Source organism: Hippocampus guttulatus, chromosome 22, assembly GCF_054856545.1.
Source record: "Hippocampus guttulatus isolate MCC_2025c chromosome 22, RoL_Hgut_1.0, whole genome shotgun sequence".
Taxonomy (NCBI): domain Eukaryota; kingdom Metazoa; phylum Chordata; class Actinopteri; order Syngnathiformes; family Syngnathidae; genus Hippocampus; species Hippocampus guttulatus.
Window position 1 is genome coordinate 6,856,673 of NC_141282.1, and position 25,454 is coordinate 6,882,126.

Genomic DNA, 25,454 nt, shown 5'->3' on the forward strand with positions numbered 1-25,454 from the left:
AGGAGGGACATGGCTTTCAGGCCTTATATAGATCGATGGCACGCTCCACCTCTCCCTTCTCGTGGAAAGTCGAGCTCTGTCTGGCCGACGGTGAGCATCCCTGTCCTCTCAACCCATCTGCTGCCATGCCAGCATTTTGGACTGAAGGGAGCAAGGCGCTGCAAAGACAATGCGGAGCCATTTCCTGTCATTTATACTAGCACTCAAAAGTGCGGACGCACCTTTTCATGCTATTGTAGGAGAAACCGGTCTTAGCAAGAGATGCTTTCATACGAGTTACTCTCAAAAAGGATCTAAGCAAGACAACGCCTGCTCAGCTTTCTCACCCAAATTATGTTACTCGACACTTGGGTCGATTTTTCTTCACATGCACCCCAAGCAGTCCTTTTGAGTGTATTGTCAAGGATTTCTTTCAGTGGTGGCTTTCAAGATTATTTATAGCCAAAGGATGGTTGGTCTATGCGAGACGGACTGAAAATAAACTACAGTGCCCAGGCTGACCCGCCCCCGCAGCACAAGACCAGGGGCCTATTTAAGATAAGATAAGATAAGATATCCTTTATTTGTCCCGCAATGGGGAAATTACAAATTTTATTTGCGGCAATTGTAATTATTTCTGCAGATTATATGCTTAAATGTTTAGATGGGCAGACCATCTGCGAGGAGGGCCGTGTCTGAGAGGCGGAGAAACCTGAAGGTGTCTCCGTTATCGCTTTCTGACAAACGCTGTCTCACAGCCCGCTGCTCGCATGTCCCAACGCAGTCGGCGAAACATTTGCGATAAAGGCAACATTCAAAATCTCCAAGATAATATGTACTTATCAAGTTGACGGTATGTGGCCTTTCTTGGTCACACTCAGGACCCCCGCTGGCCCATTTATAACTGGGGCTCCTGCGTGAAATGCTGGGCTTAGGGGGCGGGTATCATGTGGGCAAGGGGCCGCAAAGAGCTCCAAACCATTTGGTATTGTCGGCAATGCACCGGAGAGTTGGCATCACAGGAGTGATTTAGCCATGAGGTCACAAGCACACCAAAGGAGGGCGGGGTGAGGTGGGGGGAGGGTGAGGGGGGCTCTTAAGTGCCGGTCGGATGGACTCTAGTGACACCTTTTGGTTCAAGCAGCAAAATGTTCTTTTTATTGGAGATGACGCACACAATGTCGACCTGATATTTAACGGCACCGTCGGTCGATTCCAGGCACGGACAATCGAAGATGTCTGCTCCAGTGAAAGTTCAGGCCCGGTTTGCGCTACAGATCTTCACGGTGACGCTTGTGCAGCAGCATCAGCGTGTGCTCGCTGAACTGGTATGTGAGCTTCTTTTTCACCTTGACAATCTCGCCCGAGCGGGCGTAGTTCCTAAGGGCACGCGACATCTTCTGGTACGTCATGGGTCGTTTGTTGCCTTTCCTTTGGCCCCACAGCGCTGCCAGCTGGTCCTTGTTGCGGGCGGAAAAGCGGAAGACGCCCGAGGACGACGGCACCCAGGATACGCAGTGGGCCATCGTGGGGTCCTCAAGCATCTCGAAGAGGAAGTGAAAAAGGCGAAGCTTCCTACCTGCAAGACGCAATATTTGGTCAGTGTCTTCTTTTTTTTTTTTACATTTTTAGCTCGTAAAAGCTCACAAATGTCATAGAAGTCAATTCCCTCAAGTATATATCATCAGTAGTATATTTGTTCAGGTCATTCTCAGAGCCTTGTTATTCAAATAAAAGTTTTTTTTGATAAGCAAATGTTGCCTATCAAAAATGATAAGCAAGAAATGACAAATGTTAACAATTCCAAAGATCTGCTCTGAAGCGCTTTTTGAAGCTTTAGATTGCAAATTAGATCCAGATGCTAAGTTGCGACAATTTTGAGTTGTCAGCGTTGTATGTATGCGCAGCATGGGAGTGTAATTTGATGACTCGCCATTAAAACACAAATAACTCTGCTCCTCCAAGTCAAAGCTGAACCAGAAGCTTTAAATTCTGCCACCGAACCCAGTTGCACTCGGCAACAGGAAAATTGGGCCGGTATGTTTTCACATGAGTAGGCCCACAAAAAAGTCTCAAGAACCAATGTTGAAAAAGACGGCGAGTGGGTCTGCCATTTGCTGACGTGGCCGTTAACAGACAAAGCCTTTTCTTTGCAATTTGTTAAGTTGTTGTCCGAACCAGTTTTTTTTCTGTGGGTTTTTAGCTGAGGTTTTCCAGACTGTAACACTTGCCAATGCAAATATGCTGGAGGCTGGTACATTTAGTCACCAAAATTGGAAGGCATCAGGTTTCAACGACAATATATTCCTGACAGCGTAACAAACAACATCTGCGCCCACGCTGCTTAGTGTTAATAATTTCCTCCAAAACAGCAATTCCCAGAAAATAACGCGCCTGATAGCGAGCGAGACGGTCGCTGCAAACACTGCGGTTATCTCATAAATATGTAAAATAGATGCATGCATTGTTTATGATATCTTTGCTCTGAGGCGACAAGCTCCCGTGGCAATAACCGTAAGAGGTAAGAGGATAAAAGCAGAACTCACCGCTGCCTGCTACCGAAGCCTGTTGTTTGCTTAATTGTCTCGTGGTCACGGAGGCGGCTGAGGGCTCGCATGGCACCGCCTCGGGGCCACCTGGGATGCTCTAGCGCACAGGCAAAACCACAGTATCGGAGTTGAAGATAAGCTCATGTTTTGACACATATCATCCACGGTAGGGCCGGGCAATTAATTGATTTGATTGATGGAGCTTTTTTTGGGAGGAAGGGAGTCACCTTTTTATTTACAAATATCATTTTGTTTTAATCAAAATGATGCTCTATTTATTTATTTATTAGCGACAGCAGTGTTTTAGCAAACGATAGCAAAGACTGCGCACCGTATTATGAAAAAGAAAATACAGCAAAATGTCTTCAATCTTGAAAACAACGACAATAATTTTAGAATAACATCAATGCTCACCGGTGGCTCACAAGGCCTCCAGCATTGCTCCCAAGTGTCGTTGTCCACACTGGTTGCATCTTCCTGCACACCTGCACAAATGCACCATCACATGTGCAACATATTATGTTACCCCCCCACCCAAAAACAAAAAACAACAACAACATAACGAACCGTTGTTTTCCCTATTTTGTCTGTGGTACTCCTCAAGGAATTCTAAAATCACCTCCAAATCAGACTGAGCCTCCTGGTACGAATTCTGAAGGAGAGTTGAACGTCAATTTTTGATATTCTGCGAGAAAGAGATTGCTCGTTGCTCATTACCATCGCTGCTCGTCCAGTTGGCCCGAATATCGAGTAAAAAGTATGTCAGCCTGCTGTTCTTATACCTCCCCTAAGGGGAGTGAGGGTTCGTGAGCCCGGCGGCAACAATGGGCTCCGTGCCGCAACGATGCCAGCAGCAGTAGCAGCCAGTCAGCCCGTCAACAAAAGCCCCCCAGAGCTGACCACATCCTCCCCTCTGGGCCAGATAAGGCCGTGTCTGTAGCCCGCCGCCACTCTCAGGAAAAACACACTTGCGGCCATATTTTTCCTCACAGGATGTGTCGTGAAAGTCACAACGGCCGTGTTTAAATAATGTTCTTGAAAGGGAGTTGGTTTTCCTTGTCGTTGAATGACTTGTTCTTTGACAATGACATTTTCGGTTCTCAACATGAAAATTCAGTCGACGTGTCGATCATGAGGCGAGACACAAAAATTCTCAAGAACCCACATCTTTAAAAGTCACGTGAGGTCAGGAACATTTTCTTTGAGCAAACTGGTTCATCGAGTCAGTCGGGAACGCAGCAGTTGTATAAATCACAAATTCATTTATTGTGCGGCCATTCTTGACAACTCATATTTTGCATAAAATTGAGAGCCAAAACTTGACTCTGGCGCGAGCTTCAGATATGCGGCGGCTTGAGCCACGCGAAAAGAAGAGCCATGGTCGCCGATTGTCCTTTCAGCCATTTATTGAATGGGACAAATTACAAAATGAAAACACTTGCAGGGAGCATGGACAAGTTGCTAACTTTGAACTCGAAACGTGGTAAAAAGACAACTCTCTCGTCCGCGGGGCCCCATTCCGATGATGATATGTCGTGAAATAAAACGCCAATCACCGATTAGACTGACGATACCGCTGGATTTGGCGGATGTCCTTTGCAGACGGTGGGGATGCCATCAAGTTTGTCAAGTATTTCAACAAAGTGCGGTGAAACCGGCAGCATGCTCGTAGTCCTGCGCCGGGCACTGTTCGTGCCAGCTCTGCCAGTCGAGCGCCGCCGGGTCGCAGTAGCTTGGCGCGGCGGCCGGGCTGGGCGGGGTCCCGCTCGACGCCCGCCCCGAGCCCAACCTGTGCAAGACGTCGGGGTTGAACTGGTAGGTGAGTTTGCGCCGCACCTTGACGATCTCGCCCGTTCGGCTGTAGTTGCGCAGCGCCCGCGCCATCTTCTGGTAGGTCATGGTCTTGCGGTTGCCCTTTCGCTGGCCCCAGCACTCGGCCAGACGCTCCTTGTTCTTGGACACGAAGTGGAAGGTGCCACTTTCGCTGTCGCTCCACTGGATGGAGTCGCCCATATCGGGATCGTGGAGGGCCTCGTGGAGGTACTCGTACAGGCGCAGCTTCTTGCGACCTACGTTCCAGCCAAAATAACATAAGAAGTAGATCAAAGTTAAACGTGTATAGTGAATACCTTTTAGGTTTCCAGTATATTACGAGGGTATTTTAAAAATGTTATTTTTAAAAGTTCATTGTGTGTTAAAAAAATATTTGAAATTTCAAAATGAGGCCTTTAGTATTGTCATCCCGTCACCCACTTGATGCGGGCATTAAACCGGCACACCTTTTTGTGTGAGTGGACAACCGCCATGCAGCCACGTGCGTTAGTTACCTCTGCTGTTCCTTTGTGATGGCGTGAGGTGTTGGGATGTGTAGAAGTGAGTGGGTTCGGTTTGGATCGAAGGCACGTCGGGCAACACCTGGGACCATGTCTGCTGCTGAGCCAAGAATCCTAGTCATCTTTTTTTATATATACTGTATATAAAAAAAAATTTTTTTAATGACTTACTGCGCTGGAATTGTGCCAGTCGTATCTGTGGGCCGGCATGTCAGTGTGGGGGCCAACCAGGCAGTAGGAGATCTGACACTGCTGAGCGCCCAGAGTGTCGTAGTATGCATACTCTGAAAGCTCGTAAATCACTCAAAACAGTCTTTAAAATATGAACCAATGAAGTATGAAATGTACACGTCCCTTGATGGGATACCTGAGTTGTAGTAGGGATGAGCGGAATGCTGCTGCATGACGTCGATGGCGTCCTGGAAGTGTTGGTTGATGTCGTTGTCCCAGCAGTGCTGCAAGATCATCGTTTGGACGGATGAAATGTCTGAGCATGTCATGTATTGAGGACGAGTGCATCGTATACTAACCAAAGTGTGCACTCACCATCTTGTAGGTGTGAGCGTGGCCCTGGAGCGAGGGGTTTTCTGCCCTCATCGGTGGACGCCAACCTTGGCCAGGTATGAAACATTTTCCGCTAGCCGTCCACTGGCATAAATAGTCAGAGGACGCGCAATTTAAATGCGTTAACGTCACAATACAACACAGACATGATACACTTCTCTTTTTGTGTGTGTGCGTGTGTGTGTGTGTGTGTGCGTACGCATGTGTTGTTGGGAGGCACAGAGAGAGTAGATATGCCAGTATCCAGATGAAAAGAAAACAAAGCCATGAATCTTTTCTGTGCTTGGAATCTGAGCCCGCAGATTGATCGAAAGTATTTTGTCTTTTGTGCTTTGCTGCTCACAACTGTTGCGCTGAAATTTGCATGCCACCCTCAACCACTGCTGCTTGCCTTCGAATGAAAACCACAACAGGTGGAGGGAAAATCCATTGTTAATATGACTTCATTTACTTTGTGCTTTCCAAAATATACACACAGTCCGCTGCAAAATTATTGGAACGGCAAGGCCAATCCCTCTTACTTCCTGCCTATGCTTCTCTTCTTTTGTATGAGTAAATAGATGTACATATTAGTTTTTTTCTGCTGTCATGTAGCTCTACTCTGTTCGTAGTCTAACCGTTTACCCTCAATTAAATCCTGATAAAAAATACCACCCGTACTCGTCCCATTTTTGGATTAGTATTTATTCTATTGCCCTGTGTTGCGTCGTCTTCCTACTGTCCACTTATTCGGCGTTCCGGCGACAATTGGGCATGATAAGTGTGCTGCCCATTAAAGTGAATGATTAACAAAATCCCATATGTCAAACACGCAACAGCGGGTGCGCCCTCTTTTTGGGGTGAGGGGTGGAACAAAAAAAAAAAACACTTTTTTTTTTTTTTTTTTGAGAAGTCCATTTATCTCCGGCGCCACGTTTTAAATATCAACCGACTTGGTGCCCAAGTTCCCCTTTCAGGCCCGTTCAGTGTGCACACAGGCCTACACCATGAATAAAAAAGGCGATTATGGGAAAGTGGGGAAAGCCGCATGTGACATGTCCTTATTGTGTTTAGTAATTACAATGTCGTCTTCTTGTGCTCCCACACCTTTGCCCCGCTCACTTGTGCGTGCTTGTTTGTGCAGGCATGCAAATGTGCGTGCGTGTTTCCTGCCACGGCTGATTACACAAAGAACCACAAAGCTTTGCTCTAACACATCTTTCCCGCTTTCCATTTCGGGAAGAAGGGGGTCGGGGGGGGGGGGGGTGTACGCCCCCATAAATAAGCGACCGCAATGTGTCAGGCGGCGGCTGAAGCGTGACGGCTGTGTGCAGGTGTTTTTGGTGTCACGTTGTTATCTCTTGGGGGCAAGCTGTCGAATGGGTAGTTAAATTTGCCGGTGAACATGAGTGACAGCTTTGTTTTCATTTGTTTTGACATTTTATAGTGGAAGGGGTGGGGGTGTGTGCATGGCTTAAATAGCCCGTGAAATTCTGACTTATTAGATGATCTATCACTTCATCTTTTTAGGAAATAGAAGGATAGAAAATGTTTGGGGGTGTATGTGTTGCAGTCCATGTTCTGGTGTGTGTTTTTTTATTTTTTTCTCGCCATCAGTCCAAACAAAGAAGCGAGCGCGTTCCTTCCTCTTCTTGATTCAATAGCTGCTTGCACAAACGCACAGTCCAAACCATTGTTCTTCATTAATATTTTTACAGTCACCCGGTGTGAAAATGAAGAAGTGTCGCAGAGCTAATCTCAGAAAGTCACACACACGTATACACGCACACACACGCGAGAAAGGCCACAACAATGTATTTTCTTCCTGATGGGAAAGTTGAAAAGCAGGTAACTGGGGCGGCGGCTGTAATGCTGCAGTGTGGCAGAGTGGCCAGCAGTGGGCAGAGAAGAGCTGAACAAGTCCCATTTCTTTCTGTTATGCACCTATGAAGGAGAAAATAGAACGATGCCTTGAGATAGTTTAATTCATTCTCTGACCAACCTTGTCAAAAGCAAAAAAAAAAAAAAACTGTCCCAACAATGGGTCTGATCTGCCCCCCCCCAAAAAAAAAAAACCAAACGTGAAGCCAAATCTCAAGACACAAATTTGTATAATTGATTTCTAAGACAGGGGCCTTTGAGTGACTTGCCATCGTAGAGTATGTGGATGCTGACATATTTGCAAGTTTGATGATGAAGGAGAGACACAAAGGCACAACAACATGAAAAGTCATTTATATTCCTTGAAATGCGCGACATGTTTGGTACTGTCAAGGCCAAGAGCTCTGCTGTGAGCTGAGGTAGCACAAACACAACCATCGAACCACTATGAATGCCCACATATGTCATGTTGCTGGATTGCGAGGGCAAAGTGTAATAGTGAACATGAAATAAAAGCGGCTGTGTTCTGAATCACTCCCGGTCCACTATTGAGTCTCTTGTTCAACTTTATAGTGCATGAAAGTTCACTCCCTATGTTGTGCCCTCTGCATAATTTCGAAAAGTAGTTAACAACCGAAGATTCCATGCCTTATTACGCGGACGATTTTCTGTTTTTGGGGTGTTGTTTTGATCTTCACACTCATCAGTCGTGGCGCAAAGTGTAAAACGAATAACATAACATCACAGCGATTGTACTAATTTTGTGAAATATGCTCCTCTAAAAACTAGCGGTGTCGCTATCGAATATTTACATAATCAACTATTCTAACTACAATCAGATGAAAATGGGTTTTGCATCATAAAACACAATTACGTGCATACGATGGTGTTATTTTTGTCCACCTGAGGCTGCCATATTTACATTCTACTGTAGTATCTGTGACTTTTGAGTGCATGTGGCTTTAAAAGGTGCTGCCTAGCCTGGTGAGTGACATGGGTGTCAGGTCCATTATAAAAAATTCACTATGTGGTGACTGAGGGGTAGGGAATGAGTGAATGATTCCGAACACAGCCATAGTCTTTTTTTTTCTTCTTCTTCTTCTACTTCCTGCAGTAGGCCACGACGCCGTATGCCATCACGCCCACCACGGCGACCAAAGCGGCACCCCCGCACAGCAGCACGGGCAGATCAACAGGGCCCCCCACTTTGGACCCCTCCTCCGAGGAGACATCCCGGGCGACCGCCGGTGGGAGTATGGAAGAGGGTGGGAGGAGGCCCGGGGATGTGTATGGGGGCTCTTCGGCAGCTGTGGTGGAGGGCGTCGGCGTCGAGGTAGTGGAGGGCGGCTCCAGCCTGAAGACAGGCAGCGGGGGCAACGCCATGGGGGGCAGCATTTGCGTGAACTGTGCCTGAGGCTCCTCCGACGACATCAGGAGCGCCTCTGCAGTCTGCAGGTCTAACACACTGGTCTGAAGCTCCTCATCTTCCTCTTCCTCCTCCTCCTCTGCCTCCTCCAGGTGCACCATGTCCGAGTTGGACGAGAGGTTCTCCGCTGCAGCTCCGCCATCGCTGCTGTCCAGGCTCTTGCTGTCCTCGGCGTCCACGTCGCCTATGGTGGACCAGGACTCGGCCAGCAGGCTCTCGCTCTGCCAGGGGCTGGCACTCAGGGGTGGCACGGCGGGGGTGGCGCCCGCGGACCCCCCGCCGGACTCGACTGGGGCGTTCCCCTCCAGAATGGCCACTGCAGGGACGCAATGGATCGAGGTCAGTAGTGGAAGACAAAATTAGAAACTATGGTCACGGATGGCAAATACGCATTTGAATCAGAAATAGTCAGGGAGGGTTCCCACGAGACCTGGAAAGCCTGGAAAGTGAGATACCATTTTTCCAGTTATGGAAAATGAGAAACATTTAATAGAAAAATCACTTATCTTGCAGTTTTCATCTCAATGTTTCCAAAATAACTTTGTTCGGCTAAAATAATATTACGCGCCATCACCATGAGTGTCAGTCTATGACCTTGCATGTTGGACAATGTATAGGACGCTTACAAATCAATTTGTCACCAAAACTGTTCCACATGTACTTGCGTGTATTTTTAATCCAAGGGAAATGCATGCTTGTCGCGGGGCTAATTGTAAGACTTTCCTTCAGTTTAAAAGTTTCCATGTGCGTGCCTCCGGCGTGATACACAAAGGTGACACCTCTTCACCCTGTGTGTCGCGACTACGCCGCGACTGTGGAAAGTATTTGCCAGCCGGCCGCCCGGAGCCCAGAATAGACGCGGCGATCGCCCGCTGTCTCTGTTTGCCGCGTGTTTGCCTTGTGTTTACTTTGCATCGGAGCATAATAAACATCAATCTTGTAACGTAATTACCATCACTTATCTTAGCTCCCTTGCTATTGAATTAGGCCAAAAAAATCAGCTGCAAAGTTGCTAGTTTTTGCACTTTATTTACTCAACTGCAGATTGGTTTAGGGGTCTATCAGTGGGGATTATTTTATTTTTACAGCTTTACAAAATGTTTGTCATGTGTTTTTGAACGAGGAGAACAAAAAATTCTTTATCATGTTCTGCTTGTTAAAAACATAATTACAATTCCACAGCCAAATGTTTTGCTTCTTGATGTGCACTTTCACCACCGGGGGGCATAATAGCCATGTCAGAAATCTGAGTTGCCCTCGCGAAGTATTTTTGTTTCTTCATATTCTAAAATATATATATATATTTTTTTTCTCAGCACCCACCCCTATTTATCAGTCTGTCCCCTGTTAGCCCTGGGAGAGAGAAAAATCAGACACAGTCCCTGAGTGCAAATTTTGAGTTTTACTACATATGAAAACCCAATCTAATTCCCAAAATTATTTGTTATCGTACTTCTTTTGAAAACAGGATTGAGTGACTCCACGTTGTGGTCGTCAATTTAGTGATTGAAGTTAGCCACGCACGCACACATGTTAATCCCTGCACACGCACGCGTTGTGATCCACCTTGGCTTTAATTGGATTCCCGTTGGTTCCATCCTGTGCAGAAAGAGACATGATTCACAAGTACAAACTGTTCAGTTCAAACAACACCCACAGAGTAGCTGACACGTTCATTCAAGTGCAAGGTTACCGTGTGCCCTTCACTGGACTGAAATGACCCAGAGTGACCTTTCTTACCACTTGCACAGCACACGTTTTCATGAACGGAAAGCTAACTAGTGTATTCTTGACACAAGGGAGACTTTTACTTAATTGAAATGACTTGCCGAAACATTTCTATCCACACAAAGAAAACACTTGAGCATACCTGGTTGTCGTTGGTGAGGTGCTAGACGACAAAGGGTGTTTGGAGAACAAAGTGCCGTGTGAATTAAGACACAAAGTCACACAAGGCGAGCAGCAGGCAGGCAGACATGCACGCGAGGTATCTGCTACACAAATAACACAATGTACAAGCTCTCTCCCTCTCTCATCCACCCTCCCCTCTAAATCCATGACATAACACTTGGCTGTGGATCTGCCATGGGTGACTCCAGGTGGGGGGGGGAATTGGGAGTTCTTAATCAGACTTTAACCTAAGTGTAAACAATAACAATTGTGAGTTAATACATCACATATGATGGAAATACGTAGTTACTGTGTACTTTTAATTTCAAAACCCATTGAGAAGTATGATTAAAAATACTACGATTCATATTTGAATTTAAATTGTGTACTTTAGATGGTGTTTGACTCAAAACACATTGCGAATGTACTATTAAAGTACTGATGTAATATTGTTTATATTTTTTTCTTTTTTGTATGTTTAATTTCACACAAATAACCACTTTCTATTCATTTTTTAATTTAGATTTGTTCACGCATAGAAACGTCACTTTCTTTCCGCGTCACCCTCGCGCCTGATTGGCCACAAAGCAGGAAGTCAACAACACGTGACTTCGACGGTCAGCTGATCGTTAATTTGTACGGAGGACGTTTCTTTCGAGTCACGACCGCCTGGAATTAGCTCATTTGTCGTCTGCATCATTTTCGGGTGAATTAAAAATTTTGTTGTTGATGTCGGTCAATTATAACGCAAGAGTTGTGTTGTAATGTTACGTTTCAATGAGCTTTTTTTTTACGTTTGTGTGTGCGTTGATTGGCAGGCCCGAGCTAGCTAGCAAGCAGCAGCAGCAGTTGCGACCATGGCGCTCAGCGATGCCGATGTTCAGAAGCAGGTAACCAAGACGTGTTTTTTTTTATTCTATTTTTGAAAACAACTACTGTACAACAAAGATGCTGTATTGCTCGTTTTGCTTGGTTCACGATGCCATTTCCTTGGGTGTATACCGCTAGCATCCTCCTCATTGACATTGAGCCACTCCAACAGGTTAATGCTGAAATAGGTTTTTTTTTTTTTGTGCCCGATTCGGGTGTTACCGCGAAACGTGCAATGTTGGGGTCATCCTCATCCACATGACAATCACATGATAGAGGCTGTATGAGGAACTGCTGTGTAGAACCGGTATAAGAGGAAATAAAAACGCCACATACTGTGACAGCTGTTCAAGGTTCATGGTTCCACTCATGATTAGTGACTGAAATAAATCGTGACATTTTTCACTGTTGTGAGAAAAGCAGCCACTGAACAGCATTGTGTCACTAAGCATCCCAGTTATGAGTTGAAACACTTCATAGAAAAAAAAAATGCTGAGGCTTTCTTCCTTCATGCCAACAGATCAAGCACATGATGGCCTTCATCGAGCAGGAGGCCAACGAGAAGGCGGAGGAGATTGACGCTAAGGTACCATGGCTCAGTCCATTTTGGCTTGTTTCAATGCATTTGTGATGTTTTGAAATGCAAAAGGGAGGCAAGAGTAAATGTAGACAAATGATTGTCAATAGGAGCCATCAAGTGTCCAAGACGACAACAAACATGTTCGCTGATGCAGTAATGTTTGATCATCCCTCAATATATAAATATAGTATCTTCACAAATGTGGAAGACTTTAGCGAATTGCATGAGTGCATTTGTGGCTACTGTAACGAGGAGACACCAAGTTTTGAAAGAGATGAATAGTAGCTCACTTTTTGTTCCAGAGAACGAGATGTGTACTTTTTTTTCTTGTACTTGCGGCTCCCCCTGCAGGCCGAAGAGGAGTTCAACATCGAGAAGGGCCGCCTGGTGCAAACGCAGCGTCTGAAGATCATGGAGTACTACGAGAAGAAGGAGAAGCAGATCGAGCAGCAGAAGAAAATGTGAGCGGCGCTCGCACCGTGCGGGTCCCACTTTGCCCGTGATTGTGTTTCCTTGTTGCGTGCGGCACAGTGCCTTCCAACTGCGCCCTGCGCGTGCACAACAACGGCCACTTAAGGCGCTAAAGCGAGCCTCTGTGTGTGTGTGTGTGTCCGATTCACAGCCAAATGTCCAACCTGATGAACCAGGCCCGCCTCAAGGTCCTCAAGGCCCGCGATGACATGATCTCTGTAAGTCACGCAAACGTCAATGACACTGAATTGGGTTTTCATTGTGTAACATGCGTGTGCTGGGGTCTCTTCCTTTCAGGACATGCTCAATGAGGCCCGTCAGCGGCTCGCCAATGTGGCGCGAGACCCTGCCAGGTACTCGGCGCTGATTGACGGCTTGATCCTCCAGGTCAGGGAGCGCTCTTAAAATCCTCAATGGCACGATTGCCACGAACAATAATACACACACACTGCATTAAAATGTAATGATTTCGATTGTATTATCTGGAATAGGTGGATAAAACATTATTTTGCAATTTTATGCACATTAAAGTACAAATGAGGTACAGGTATTATTTAGTCCACTTAGGGTCCCCACCCTCCGTTGCACTGGAATATCAGTGAATCCAACGCCAGTCCCTGATGTCACTTACTAGGCCACGCCCCTTAAGGGCACACATCGAACATACATCAATCAGTCAATCAAACTTTATTTAGGTACAGAAATGACTCTTTGTAAAACCAGTTCCTTTCTTCAGGGTTTATATCAGCTGCTGGAGCCCAAAGTGACCATTCGATGTCGTAAGCAAGACGTCCAATTAGTGCAAGTGAGTCGTCATTGTCATCGTTCATTTGCGGAGCTCCGCTTGACGCCGTCGCGCCTCTCGTCCCCGCGCAGGCTTCCATCCAGAGGACCTTGCCCATCTACAAGGCTGCCGTGAAGAACAACCTGGAGGTCCGCATCGACCGCGACAACTTCCTCAATCCGGACGTGTGAGTGTCGCCGAGTCGCTTTTCGGGGCTTTCGACACTAAAAGCAAATAACCAAGTTGGCGCTTTGACAGCTCCGGAGGCATCGAACTCTACAACGGAGACGGCAAGATCAAAGTGGCCAACACGCTGGAGAGCCGACTGGACCTCTTGGCTCAGCAGGTAACAACAAATCGCTTCATGCTTGCGAACAAATGCTGTCAGCGCTTACATTTGTTAAAGAAGAAAATATCTCTATCGAGTCAAGAATGAAAATCATGGGCCGTATGTGTCATAAAATAACCTTCAAATCTCACTTAGGATGTCTAATATTCTGCCACTGAAAACATTTATTAGTTTTGATTTGATTTGAAAGGATACATGTCCATTTTCTTGTGTTTTGGATACCACTATGGAATCTATGTACTGTATGTATGCAAAACATTTCCGTTTGTTTTGAAAACATTAAAAAATGCACATTTGTATTTTATGAAGTTTTTTTCTGTTAAAAAAAAAAACTTCATTTTTTTCTTGCAAAGAGATCAAAAGCTTTGTTGCTGTTTTGTGTGTTGCAATGTCCCCAGATGATGCCCAACATCCGAGTGGCCCTCTTCGGCGCCAACCCCAACCGCAAGTTCATGGACTGAGAAGCCTCGCTCCAGCGTTTCTGGATTCTTTTCAATTTCTTTTGTTTTGGGTCACATTCCAAAAGCGGGTGCTTTGTCACCATTATTATTATTTTTATGTGCGTGTGTATGATGTGTTGTTGATGTGTTCCTTTGTACATGAAGGAAAGCTCCCGCCATGCCATGACACATTACATGTCAGCAGGGACGGGGTTACTTGCTGAATTCTGACCGTCATCAAGTAAGTTAGAATGTTTAAAAGGTTAATTTATTGTTCCGCCAGAAGGGGATCCTCTGTCTGTATATGAGCGAGCCCATAGAAATTGTGTGTGTCATGTGTTGTAAATGTACAATATCATAATAAAATGACTGGTGATGGCTACACCTTCTGCTTGTCTTCGCAGCGCACACGCACGAGGGCATGCACTCAACCGTCTTTTGTCTTTCAAAAAAAATCCCATTGGGGAAAAAAAAGTTTTGCCTGAGCACTTGCTCATGTTGCCTTTAGATAGTTCACGTCTTCCAACTTGTGAGCACAACTGTAAGTTATGCCAATTTTGTGTTAAAATCCATCAAAAATGATGAATTTTCTGTTTTTCTTAATAGGTAAAAATGAATTTATATGCAAAATAATATTTTTTTGGGGGGGGTGAAACAGCCTAGCCTCCGTAAGCTACTAATAACTGTAGTTACACAGCGTGCCAGAACCTTCCTGACTTTTGTTGTCACATGAATCATCTTCGGCCAGGGTCGCACTGCAGGGACGTGTTTATTGCACTTGTTCCCCATTTCTGATTAAACTCGAATCTGCATATTTTGACTCTCAGTTCCCCTACACAGCCCCGTGCCCTGCCACATGCACAGCGAAGCACATACGCTTCTCCATTTGTCGCTCTCGCTGTCTCTCTCCGGTGTGTGTGCGCGCGCGCGCGTGCGTACGCATGTATAATTGTGTGTGTGTCATGTGGTATTGATCATTTTCCAACAGCGTTTATAAACAATCCCTCTTTTGTCCGATTGATGTGTTGCTGCTTTGTGTGTCACGATGTCCCCAGATGATGCCCAACATCTGAGTGGCCCTCTTCGGCGCCAACCCCAACCGCAAGTTCGTGGTCTGAGAAGCCTCACTCCCTCGCGCCATCATTAGTAATATTACGCGCCTGTGTGTGTGTGTTGGTGTACGGGCTACACTTTATGCTTGTCGTCGCGCGCACGGGGGCATGCACTCATCCGGCCACGCTGTCCATTCATGCGAGGCTCGTTAATCACATGCTATTTGTCAGACAAAAATGCGTCAATAATTCCGTTGCGCCCAGTGTTGTGCTGACTTGTTTGGCAGGGAAGGAACAAGCGCAGTCTTGCGGGAAGACGGCGGAGTGAGCACACCACTTCTTGTAAGTACTTGAGAAAAATTGTATTTTGCCTTTTGCCTTGCTTTTTGGCGCTGTGGTCTCATCGACGGGGAATGTCAGGCGCTTTCAACGAATTCCTCGTTTTGTTGACTCAAACGATGCGCTTAATCCACATGGAAACCGTCGCCAGAAGTCTTTGTATCCAATAAAACAGGCTGTGAATGATGCGGTTGTGCTCCGGAGTTTACTTACCGGTGCCTGGTTGAAAATGTGAAATACCGGAATTTTTTTCTTCCTGAGCAATAGGACTGAAATGCATTGGCATTGTCTTTTGTGTGAAGCTGACGTCTAATGTGTTAACACGCGTTTAATACAACAATTAGGTTGTCCTGGCAACTACATCTAATCAACTTGCTCAGTGAGTGCAGTTGCAAATTACAACCCCAATAAATTGTCCTGTCCTCTGTCTCGTAGTGAACAGCGCCCTCGAGTGGCATCTAAGGGCATGGCCACCTCCCTCACTCTGGCGGTGACCCTCCTGTGGCTGTCTGCGGCGGTGGTGGGGATGCCCAACCCGAGTCAACGGGACCTGCTGATGCGCCTGGAGGTGTCCAAGCAGATGGGCGGCGACGCGACGCTCACGCCGGCCGAGCTGCGATTGGACGGCAAGCTTCAGCGGCTGAAGGAGCGCGAGATGGCGGCCGAGCCCTTCCCGCCCGCCGTCCACTTCTTCAAGGCCCGGAGCCTCATACGTGTCAGTCCTGTCTTCAAGCTGCTGCAGGAAATGCCCAAAGGTGACCTCGCAATGCCGAGCGAAACACGTGCCTTCACACCAGCGCCACCATGCATCGAAATGTGTCCATGTCCCAACACATTTTTGTCAAAATGTATTTAGGAGTATTCATTCATCTTCACATTGTGCCTTAAAGGACTGAGAGGAAAGCATCTCCACTCGATCGAAAACGACAACAATGTGTGAATCCTGAGAACCCTACGCATTGTTTAAAGTATAAAAATGGATTTGTGAATGCTGAGAGACAAGCATGTCCACTATTCTGTGCTTGAATGGTTATTGCGTAAATGCTGAGGAATCAGCATTCACACTCACGCTATTGTGTGTTCTGGAATGCTGAATATTTATTGCCTGTGCGGATGCTGAGAGACGAGCATTGTCACCCGCAGGCGGCGCCCTGCACATCCACAGCACGTCCCTGGCGAGTGCCGAATGGCTGGTGAAGAACGTGACGTACCGGCCGCACTGCTACATCTGCTTCACGTGGGACAACTCGGTGCGCTTCGTCTTCTCCCAGCGGCGGCCGTACCCGCGCTGGGACTGCTTCTACTGGCAGCTCCTCAGCACACTCCGAGCCAAAGAGAGCGACCTCAACGCCTTCGACGAAAGGTACCGCCCGCCCACCAACCCGTCATTTCCCTGACAGGAGCAGCTCACTCAATTTTGATGGCTTTCAAGCTTGATGCGGCATCTCACGCTGGTCACCGACGACCCGGACGCAGAGTACCCAGACCAGAACGCTGCGTGGAGCAAATTCGAGAGTGCCTTCATTGCCAGTGCCGGGCTGGTTAGCCACGCCCCCGTCCTGAGGGATAGCCTCCTGCAGGGCCTGCACGAGCTGCACCAAGACAACGTCATGTATCTGGAGCTGCGCAACGGCCTGTCCAAGGTCTGTTTTTGCTCTTGTCTCGGCATTCGTGACTGATATTGTTTTGAGGGTGTCACCAAAAATATTCTCACTATGGATGTTGAGAAAAACGATATTTACTATGTAAATGCTGAGCAGCCAGCATGTCCTTTTCTGATTTTTCTTTTTTGAGGTCTTGGCTGGTGCAAAAATGTGAAAGGCATGCACTGTGTGAATGCTTGAGAAGCGAGCAAGACGACACGTGATGTTTTTCTCGCATCTCCTTCCAGACGTACGAGCTGGACGGAACCGTCCACGACAAGATGTGGACGCTGAAGACTTTTCAAGACGTCACCAAGCAGTTTGTGGCCGATCACCCGGACTTCCTGGGCGCCCGCCTCATCATAGCCGTGCACAGGTACGCGCAGGCCAGAATGCCTTCATTCCGATGGATCACCACTCAAACCGTGTAGCGCTTGCAGGTCATCGAGCGCGGCGGAGGTGAAGGCGGCCGTGAAGGAGGCCGCGGCCCTGCAGAAGGACTTCCCCGACGTGGTGGCGGGATTTGACCTGGTAGCAACCAAGCTTTTCGGCCGTCGCGAGGTGACCCATTTGGTAACTCTGCTCTTGTATGGCAGGTGGGCAGGGAGGACACCGGCAGTCCGCTTTGGTACTTCCGGGACGCGCTGGAGCTGCCCGCCCAGCTGGGTGTCAACCTGCCTTACTTCTTTCACGCAGGTGAAACCGGTAGGTTGATGGAGATCCTTTCAGCCGGCTCAAACCTGAGGTGGAAAATAATTTTTTTCCCCTCAATATTACAACTGCGATTTAATAGCTGATTTTTTTTCCCCCCCAAAATGAATCTGTATGACAATAATATCAAATTGACTCCTGCCTTGTGACTGAATTTTTATTCTTCCGCTTGACACTCTGCAGACAGGGAGGGCACAGAGGCGGATCAGAACATGATGGACGCCCTCCTGTTTAACACCAGCCGTATCGGGCACGGCTACGCCCTGGCGCGCCACCCGCTCGCCAAGGAGATGTCCAGACAGAGGAAGGTGGCGGTGGAGGTGTGCCCCATCTCCAACCAGGTCCAGTACACCAACCAGCCTTCAATTTGCTCATCCTTGCCATTCATTGACAATCCATTTCACACAATGACTATTCCTAATTTTTATATGCTATTATGTGATGCGATAAGTATAAAAATAAAAAAAATCTAAATTTAACAATTTCATTTTGGTGATTTTTTTTTTTTTTTCTCACCAATGCCTTGGCAAATGTGCCCAGCAGGTCCTAAAGCTGGTCTCGGACCTGCGCAACCACCCGGCCGCAGTGCTGATGTCGGAGGGCCACCCGATGGTCATCAGCTCAGACGACCCGTCCATGTTCGGCACATCGGGCTTGTCCTATGACTTTTACCAGGCCTTTGTGGGCCTTGGCGGCATGAAGGCCAACGTGGGCACGCTGAAGGAACTGGCACGCAACTCTCTCAGGTGAGGCGCGCGTCAGGTCGCGGGCGGTCGGATGTCGGCGGCGTCAGCTAACCTCGGCTTCCTCGTGACCCCGCAGGTACAGCTCGCTGCCGGCGCCGCTCAAGGACGCCGGACTGGCCGCGTGGCAGAGGAAATGGGACGCTTTTGTTTCGGCTCACTCTTGAGAGCCCAGCGGAATCTTTTTTGAACACTTAATGGACATGACTTTTGATACCACGCTTTGGTGAAGCTTTGTCAGGCCTGAACAATCACATAGGCAACTTTTTGACCCACCGTGTAACCACCACCAATCATTAAGCAAATAAAAAGGACATCAAGCTCACTGGCCGATTGAACCAGAATAATTACAAATCTTTGACTTTTATTTTCATCCAACAAAAGTAGAAAACAATTTCATAATTTACACGTGTTAAAAAAAGAGAAACTTGTCATTCCTCAGATGATCAGGTGGCCGTGTTGCTGGGGTGCAGCGGTTTGACTCGAACACGTCGGGACAGTCCCAGACGAAGGCCTTGCCCGGGAGACCTGGCGGGAGGACTCTGGGATGAAGGTGGACATTTTCCAATTTGACCTGCGAGGTGAAGCAGAAAATTCACAACACTTTAGTTTTTTTTTCCCTCTCCACGTTCATGCTTGAAATAATTGTAAGAACCTGGTGGGGTCCATTTAGGAATCCTGCCTTCTGTCGGACTGACTGAGACTGGCGGTTTGGATACGGCGGGTTTAAGCGTTGGGAGGCTTCTCGGCGTGGGCGCAGGGTGCGGTGCAGATGCTTAAAAGACAAGTGTCGAAGTTTTTTTTTTTTTAAACAAACATGACAAAACATCGCTGAACACAGGCTGGAATTCACTTGTCTCCAAGGGGCGGGGCCGGTCGAATTTCACTTGTCACATATTTGCAGATTGTCCTCTTCATTTTTTTTGTGCTCATGCCAAAAGGAAAAAGTTTAAGTTTGGTGCTCTTTTTGTAACATCGAGGAGGAACTGCGTTGGAGTTCGATTTAGCTAAAAATTGCATTTTGCCACCATCTTGTGGCATCTTGACGTCAAGGAACTACGGTGAAATGCATTGAGGATTTCACATTTAGACAAATACCATACTTAAAGTTGGCCGCCATACATCGACAATCATCAACCTTTTGAAGGGGCGCCGATTGCTGTTTTTTGTTGTTCCTGTAAAACAAATTGAAATCAAATCGAACCTGTCCGGGGTTGAGCTTTTAGCTTGGGTGGCTGTCTTTCTTTTTTGCTGCCGGAACGCTTGTGGTGGTCACTCTCCTTCTTTTTCTGGCTCTTCTTCTTCACGGTGAACTCCTCATCCTCACTGATGTCCTCCTCGCTCTCCGAATCTGAAACTGCAGTCGTATTGAGACACACAATTGCGTCCAACAAGGACACAACGGAGGGCCTACCACGCGTCCGTTTGGGGTCATAATCGTCATCGTCTTGAGGGCGTTTCCTGTGCCTCTCCTTTGAGATCTTATCCAAGCCTGAAGGAAATTTGAATTCAATGACTTTGTTGTTTTCTATTAAAAAAAAAATAAATAGATGAAGCTTTTACCCAAAAGTGATGAATCCACACTGCAGTTGGAGCGCCAAAGGTCAGCGGGATCAATGTTCTCGTCAGCTGGAAACCACAGTGAGCGATTAATTTATTTCAAGGCTTTTCACACTCACACAAACACTTCATCGTACCGTGACCAGCAGGAGGCGCTACTTTCGTCTCGTGTGTGTTAATGTTATTGAGCAAGGAGAGGGTAATTGCTGCCTCCAGATCTCGAGTCATCAGCTTTTGGTCTAGAGCTTTTCTGGAAGTCATAGAGAAGTCATACAACTGGAAGTTTTGCTCTCGTCGTTCATTTTGTTTCCTGCTTTACCTGCTTTTGTTGCTCTCTTGGCTTGGTGTGTTCCTTGGCTCCTGATGTTTGAGTTTCTTGCCAGGTGGGGGCTTCACACAGGCGAAGTCTTCATCTGACATTTAAGAATCAAGTTTATTTATACAAGGTGAATTTTAAGTCTATTTTCGATTACATTTTTGATGTGCCATGACATGTTGAGGATGAATAGAATATTCAATCAAGACAACGCTGTCTAATGACGTCCAAACACTGAAAATTACCCATTTGTCCACACGAGGGAGCAAAAATCATGAATGCCAGCAAACACGTCAATAACCTTTTTGTAATGTACATTAACCCTGGTCAGATTTAATCTTAGTCTTTAGAGTTATTTTCAAGTTTTCTTTTCATTTGGGGGGGGGGGTGGTCTTGATCGTACTGGCATGCCTGCAGATAATACTGTATAGCTGGTTTGCATGTGTGGATGGCTCGTACTACACACGTCAACACTGCGTTCCTTGTTCAAGATGACATTTTAACAATTTCACCGACCGTCGTCGTCAAGATCCCTGGACTCGCAGTAATTGATGCTCTTGGTCTTTCTGTGTTGAAGAAAATGTAAAACATGTCGAGTTGGAACGTTAGCACAATAACTGGCTCGCTTGGCGTGTTGACAAACCTTGCCGGTCGATCCATTTGACGCAAGATTTTCGACTGGCAAACCCGATTGCTTTACAACGTTGATATTAGATGAGTTAACTCAAGTAAAAATAAAGAGAAAAGATTTTAGGGCACTGCGGCGACCTGAGAACGATCCTTGACATGCTTTGTTGTCAATTTGATTTTGAAGCCAACCCGCCAGAACGGAGGAGAAGTGACGAAAAGCCACATCCGATCAGTTGGCCCCGGTAGTGCAGCTAAGTGTCAAAGCTGCTGTGGTGAAATAGCTCACTCTGGCGTTCAAACTGATGAAGTAAGTTAAAAATACGTGTGCGTGTATGTTAAAGTGAATAAATAAAGCCATTTTTTTTGTATGTATGATCGTCTCATTTATGTCCACAGTGATGGCATCCTAAATTTGATAGTCCCTTAAATGGCCTTTTCAAAGCCAATTGGTTTGACACATGACTTCTTGAGAGTGTCATTAATTTCATGGATACGTTTTTACAAAAGTCATGCTGCTCAGTCAAACTGGCTTGTGTGGCTGAACTCTCGCTCCCAAACTCGAACGTGAACATGTTATCTCGTCTTTTCTGACCGCCGTTGATGAGGTAAGTGTACAACGTTCCAAATGTCTTCATTCCTATGCAAGTTGTGAGGCTTCTTGTCGCTTCAGCTGCTCACCACTAGATGTCAGTGTTAACTTGTTGCAGTTTCACGCCTGCCTGATTTGTATCACCTGAGGAAGAACGAACCCTGGAGCTTCCAGGTGAGATTGAGGGGGTCAATACACCTGACAATCTGCGGCAAACACTCCTGATATCCTCAATCCCCCACTTCTTCTCTGCAGCCACGACAGCCTCTTGTTTGACTAGATCCAGAGCGTCGAACTTTTTCTTTGGGAGCACCCCCAAAGCTGCATTCAGGACCATCAAAAAGGTATGATCCTGCTTCAAATCAAAATTCCATTCAGCCCACGTCCACCAGGTGACGCTGAAGCATCTCAAGAGAATCTGCTCATTATCTCTTTTCGGTGGTGACGCAAAGTTGGACTTGATGAATCCAAGCACAATAGTACCTGAGAAGAGTATTTCGTTCTTGCGGTGTCTACATTTCTTTTTTCCTCTTCACAGGGTGGATTCCTGCAGGACATAGACATGATGAACGACCATTATACGACTGCATGGAGCAAAAAAAGTGGTAAGCACCACTTTTTGTATTCTGATGACCATGCAGTTGTGCTAAAAAGTAGTCACGTCCGCCCTTCACTTAAGTTATTCGATTTATGAAGAGTTGTCATTCATTGAAGGGTATGCCTGATGCTCGAAATGAGGTCCCTAATAATGTCTGTCTGTGAGTTTCACCACATCGAGAGAGCGATTTTGAGGTATTGATTGCCTGTTGGAGCCGCAAGGCCCGCCCTTTTCCACTAACGACCAATCGGGATCCTTCTTTCCTCCACTGACTCGTTCCTATTTACATCAAATAGATTTCCATCGACTAGTTATGTCTAATTGTGGGTTTGCCTGATAGATTTCTAGCAATTTATGCCCGTCTTATCGACTTGTAATGTCTTATGAGTTTCATGTGCTCAATGGATTTCCATCAACTAGTAGTGTCTGCTCATGCGTTTAAGAGAACCTGTCCATCGACTTGCAGTGTTTACTATTTACGATAGTCATGTCTTTTGATGATTTTCATGCGCTTGATGGATTTCCATCGACTATTCATGTCTGCTTAAGAATTTCACCCATCTCGTAGCCATTCAGGACCTTTCCTTCCGATGTGTGCGCCCACCGATGCTCCCTTTGTAGACAGCTCGCTTTCAGCTGGGCTTGCGAGTGAGCTTGATGCACTTTCCATCGACTCGTCATGTCTGCTTGCCAGTTCTACCTAATGGATGGCTAATGAATAGCTCTGTGACAATAAAAAGGAGTGCTATTATCTCACACCGGTGCACCGATGCGCCCCACAGCAGCCTTATTATGCACACAAGGCGTCCAAATATGGAAACAGAGGAAGGGGAGAAAAGCGGCGAGCAAGCAAGCGTTCTGCTCGTCACGGCGACACGCCGGCAACATTGTGCCTCGGTCATGTATAATAGATAATTCATATTCGGCTGAATATTGAATGTGCCGCTGCGGCGATGTAATCCTAATCGACGCCCGCAGTGAGACACGAGAGCCCAGAGCAGGCGGGGTTCCACCTCCTGCATCCCGGCTTTTGTTTTTCCCTTGTGAAAGACGACGGGAACGTGGAGGAAGTTTCGTGACGAGTCACACATTATCACTTTGATTGTCATTTTAGATGAAGGGACAGTGTTGCACTTTACTTTTTAATGAGGTAAATAATTTTCTATACTTTTTTGCGTCATAACATCAGACACTAAAGACGTAATGAGAGAAATAATTAGACAGTGTTTGCTTTAGTTCAATGCACCTTGTGTGGATGGTGTGTGAGCCTTGGCAGTGATGAGTCATTTTTCACAACAAATAAATAATCCACGCCTCGATGTATCGTTTATATTGTCTGCCTCTATGTGCTGCTCCACCATTTGTATCTGTTGTGTAAAAAGGTTAGCACAGACGCTATTCATTAGCCCGTCATTGGCATTTTGCATTGTATCTTAGCATGAAGCTAAACTGGCTTTATTAAGCGCTGTTTCAGTGTGTGTGTGGTTGTTTGAATAGAAAATGTATTCTTGTCTAAATAGAATACTGATGATGATAAAGGCCCCCTCGCCCCCCGGGGCCTTTGTCTCGACGAGGGTTTCTTCTTGTTCGCTCAAGGAGCTCATCGCCTCGCCACCTTTTGAAAAGAAGCGATAAAACTCTCCTTATCGAATGCACATACTGCAGGCCTCCTCCTGCTTCTGTTTCCTTTTTCACGAGCACACGAGAGAGAGAAGTCACGACCTGGCAATCATTAGTCGCCTGGATAGAGAAACGCAAGCCTGTCGTTTGGGGCGCACAAATGTCAAAGTCGTCAGGTCCAAATAGCCCGAATCAGATTCTGTGTGAGCATTCAGATATTGCCTAACGGTGATGACGGAATGTGGCGCTCGCTGTGGCTTCCATAACGCGCCGAATGACGTGTGTAATTGTCATGATTTAATGGTGCGTTCAGCGTGGATGCTTCACTGAGAAATGCGCTTGAACGCTGCACGGCAAACTGACTGGCACTCTTTCGCCTTGTGGTAAATTGTCCTTCGTCGTAATAATATGGATTAAAATGCGTGCAGCAATAAAAGGGGGTGGGGGGGGGGCTCACCCTCAAGGAAATGATCCAATTTTGCAGCTCTGTAATTTAGCGCCGCCCAATCGGGCCTGATTTTGTCCAAAATGGCCAACTTCCTGATCAATCCCAGGCACGGGGACTTGAAACTGTCATTGTTGAACTTTGCCCCCCAATTTTGCGTTGTTTTGGGATGACGGGCCAGTTTTGTTTCCAACTCTGAGCTTGTGTAATTTGAGTTCTGTTTCATGGCACGCTTGAAGGTCGCCCCATCGACGCCGGCGCCGCTTTCACGCGGCGGAACTCTGCCACATCGACCCCATCGACGCCACGCGCGGCGGCGTAGTTGCACACCACACGCGCGGGGGGGGTCGTAAAAAAAAAAAAGTGGTCACTTCCTGTTCGGAATGGCCACGCGGACGTTGAGCCGGCGCACTGCCAGCTGACACGTGAGGAGCGCGGCGGACGTTGAGATGGATGGCGGTGAGAAAACAAATCGGTTGTTGCAGTCAATAGTTGTTCCCCGAGGGCCGACCTTGAAGGCAGCAATTTGACCGTAGCTTGCACCCTTAAAATTCAATTCACACAAACGCAACTAATACCGAAGTAAAAGAAACTCGGCACTCGGCAAGTGGCAAGCAACAAACCCTTCTTTCGAAAAAAGATCTGGGCCATTTCCCAAAATATTTGCACCGCTTCTTCTTCATGCCGGCAGTCACTCTCGGTAGACCCCTGCGCCCCCCGACCACTGCTGCTTCTGTTATTGTCGTTGTTGACGCGCTCGCTCCGAGTACATCCCGATCCCAGATGGTCCCAGCTGTGTCGTCAGGTGCTGCTTTTATTTGCGTGACCGCCCGCCAGGAAAGGCGAGCAAAGGGCAGCACTGCCGCCGGCTCGTCTGACGGAGAAACGAGGCCATTGCGGAACACATTCACGCTCATCCAAGGAGGGATGTGGGGGGGCGGGGGGGTTGACGGGTGTGCAGCCACAATGCGCGTCTTTTCCCCCGGTAGCCGACGGTCAGGTGCTCTCAAAAGCCCCGATCCAGCCTATTTTAGATGTCGCCCTCCTCCAACACGCCTGACTCAAAAAAAAACCCTAAACAAAAGAAAAAAAATGGCATCATCAGCGCAAACA

The 25,454-nt window shown here is 47.0% G+C and overlaps 6 protein-coding genes and 1 long non-coding RNA gene across 10 annotated transcripts; 3 read left to right on the forward strand and 4 right to left on the reverse strand.

Moving 5' to 3' along the window:
• Nucleotides 1-1,108: 1,108 nt before the first annotated feature.
• On the reverse strand, nucleotides 1,109-3,407 carry spi2 (Spi-2 proto-oncogene). Its single transcript, XM_086103314.1, has 5 exons — nucleotides 3,246-3,407; nucleotides 3,096-3,180; nucleotides 2,943-3,013; nucleotides 2,526-2,625; nucleotides 1,109-1,558 (listed from the first exon to the last, which is right to left on the reverse strand). Exons 1-5 carry the CDS (start codon nucleotides 3,246-3,248, stop codon nucleotides 1,251-1,253), a joined length of 567 nt encoding a protein of 188 aa, XP_085959440.1. The 5' UTR covers nucleotides 3,249-3,407; the 3' UTR covers nucleotides 1,109-1,250.
• Nucleotides 3,408-3,916: 509 nt separating this feature from the next.
• Nucleotides 3,917-5,568, reverse strand: spic (Spi-C transcription factor (Spi-1/PU.1 related)). Of its 3 annotated transcripts, none has more exons than XM_086103307.1 (5): nucleotides 5,408-5,568; nucleotides 5,229-5,316; nucleotides 5,033-5,145; nucleotides 4,856-4,961; nucleotides 3,917-4,597 (listed from the first exon to the last, which is right to left on the reverse strand). In XM_086103307.1, exons 1-5 carry the CDS (start codon nucleotides 5,456-5,458, stop codon nucleotides 4,164-4,166), a joined length of 792 nt encoding a protein of 263 aa, XP_085959433.1. In that variant the 5' UTR covers nucleotides 5,459-5,568; the 3' UTR covers nucleotides 3,917-4,163. The 3 variants fall into 3 exon arrangements, with proteins under 3 accessions (XP_085959433.1, XP_085959434.1, XP_085959431.1); XM_086103308.1 differs by having other exon boundaries at nucleotides 5,392-5,482; XM_086103305.1 differs by having other exon boundaries at nucleotides 4,856-4,958; nucleotides 5,408-5,473.
• A 2,055-nt stretch (nucleotides 5,569-7,623) lies between these two features.
• Nucleotides 7,624-10,733, reverse strand: LOC147186316 (uncharacterized). Its single transcript, XM_086103313.1, has 3 exons — nucleotides 10,582-10,733; nucleotides 10,165-10,310; nucleotides 7,624-9,027 (listed from the first exon to the last, which is right to left on the reverse strand). Coding segments are annotated over exons 2-3 (642 nt in total). The 5' UTR covers nucleotides 10,166-10,310; nucleotides 10,582-10,733; the 3' UTR covers nucleotides 7,624-8,386.
• On the forward strand, nucleotides 8,902-14,477 carry atp6v1e1b (ATPase H+ transporting V1 subunit E1b). Of its 2 annotated transcripts, none has more exons than XM_086103312.1 (10): nucleotides 8,902-9,050; nucleotides 11,420-11,491; nucleotides 11,992-12,057; nucleotides 12,403-12,512; nucleotides 12,674-12,740; nucleotides 12,820-12,909; nucleotides 13,259-13,327; nucleotides 13,399-13,493; nucleotides 13,565-13,652; nucleotides 14,054-14,477. In XM_086103312.1, the coding sequence occupies exons 2-10, from the start codon at nucleotides 11,459-11,461 to the stop codon at nucleotides 14,114-14,116; spliced, it is 681 nt and encodes a 226-aa protein (XP_085959438.1). In that variant the 5' UTR covers nucleotides 8,902-9,050; nucleotides 11,420-11,458; the 3' UTR covers nucleotides 14,117-14,477. The 2 variants fall into 2 exon arrangements, with proteins under 2 accessions (XP_085959438.1, XP_085959437.1); XM_086103311.1 differs by lacking the exon at nucleotides 8,902-9,050 and adding an exon at nucleotides 11,143-11,307.
• A 781-nt stretch (nucleotides 14,478-15,258) lies between these two features.
• ada2b (adenosine deaminase 2b) lies at nucleotides 15,259-18,937 on the forward strand. The gene is made up of 10 exons (XM_086103304.1): nucleotides 15,259-15,489; nucleotides 15,922-16,241; nucleotides 16,630-16,849; nucleotides 16,919-17,129; nucleotides 17,378-17,505; nucleotides 17,570-17,660; nucleotides 17,726-17,834; nucleotides 18,024-18,181; nucleotides 18,384-18,586; nucleotides 18,663-18,937. Exons 2-10 carry the CDS (start codon nucleotides 15,953-15,955, stop codon nucleotides 18,748-18,750), a joined length of 1,497 nt encoding a protein of 498 aa, XP_085959430.1. The 5' UTR covers nucleotides 15,259-15,489; nucleotides 15,922-15,952; the 3' UTR covers nucleotides 18,751-18,937.
• On the reverse strand, nucleotides 18,931-21,415 carry rad51ap1 (RAD51 associated protein 1). The gene is made up of 9 exons (XM_086103310.1): nucleotides 21,103-21,415; nucleotides 20,976-21,025; nucleotides 20,463-20,556; nucleotides 20,281-20,393; nucleotides 20,147-20,212; nucleotides 19,998-20,075; nucleotides 19,788-19,940; nucleotides 19,239-19,358; nucleotides 18,931-19,157 (listed from the first exon to the last, which is right to left on the reverse strand). The coding sequence occupies exons 1-9, from the start codon at nucleotides 21,117-21,119 to the stop codon at nucleotides 19,030-19,032; spliced, it is 819 nt and encodes a 272-aa protein (XP_085959436.1). The 5' UTR covers nucleotides 21,120-21,415; the 3' UTR covers nucleotides 18,931-19,029.
• Nucleotides 21,416-21,819: 404 nt separating this feature from the next.
• LOC147186320 (uncharacterized) lies at nucleotides 21,820-22,284 on the forward strand. The gene is made up of 3 exons (XR_015099246.1): nucleotides 21,820-21,852; nucleotides 21,934-22,022; nucleotides 22,217-22,284. It is a non-coding gene; the product is annotated as an uncharacterized LOC147186320 (long non-coding RNA).
• Nucleotides 22,285-25,454: the final 3,170 nt, after the last annotated feature.

Bases quoted from the DNA above. Each gene is read 5' to 3' on its own strand.
- spi2 (XM_086103314.1), bottom strand. The intron at 3,014-3,095 runs GTTCGTTATGTT...GCATTTGTGCAG, and splicing joins ACAAAATAGGGAAAACAACG to GTGTGCAGGAAGATGCAACC. The intron at 1,559-2,525 runs GTGAGTTCTGCT...TGCGTCTTGCAG, and splicing joins GGCTTCGGTAGCAGGCAGCG to GTAGGAAGCTTCGCCTTTTT.
- spic (XM_086103307.1), bottom strand. From the start codon at position 5,458: ATGAGGGCAGAAAACCCCTCGCTCCAGGGCCACGCTCACACCTACAAG. The intron at 5,146-5,228 runs GTATCCCATCAA...ACGAGCTTTCAG, and splicing joins TCATCCCTACTACAACTCAG to AGTATGCATACTACGACACT. The intron at 4,598-4,855 runs GTAACTAACGCA...GCTGGAACGTAG, and splicing joins ATCACAAAGGAACAGCAGAG to GTCGCAAGAAGCTGCGCCTG.
- atp6v1e1b (XM_086103312.1), top strand. From the start codon at position 11,459: ATGGCGCTCAGCGATGCCGATGTTCAGAAGCAG. The intron at 13,328-13,398 runs GTGAGTCGTCAT...GTCCCCGCGCAG, and splicing joins AAGACGTCCAATTAGTGCAA to GCTTCCATCCAGAGGACCTT. The intron at 13,653-14,053 runs GTAACAACAAAT...CAATGTCCCCAG, and splicing joins TGGACCTCTTGGCTCAGCAG to ATGATGCCCAACATCCGAGT.
- ada2b (XM_086103304.1), top strand. From the start codon at position 15,953: ATGGCCACCTCCCTCACTCTGGCGGTGACCCTCCTGTGGCTGTCTGCG. The intron at 16,850-16,918 runs GTACCGCCCGCC...ATGGCTTTCAAG, and splicing joins CTCAACGCCTTCGACGAAAG to CTTGATGCGGCATCTCACGC. The intron at 17,506-17,569 runs GTACGCGCAGGC...TAGCGCTTGCAG, and splicing joins CTCATCATAGCCGTGCACAG to GTCATCGAGCGCGGCGGAGG.
- rad51ap1 (XM_086103310.1), bottom strand. The intron at 20,394-20,462 runs GTAAAGCAGGAA...TATGACTTCCAG, and splicing joins CAAGAGAGCAACAAAAGCAG to AAAAGCTCTAGACCAAAAGC. The intron at 19,941-19,997 runs GTAGGCCCTCCG...ATACGACTGCAG, and splicing joins TGACCCCAAACGGACGCGTG to TTTCAGATTCGGAGAGCGAG.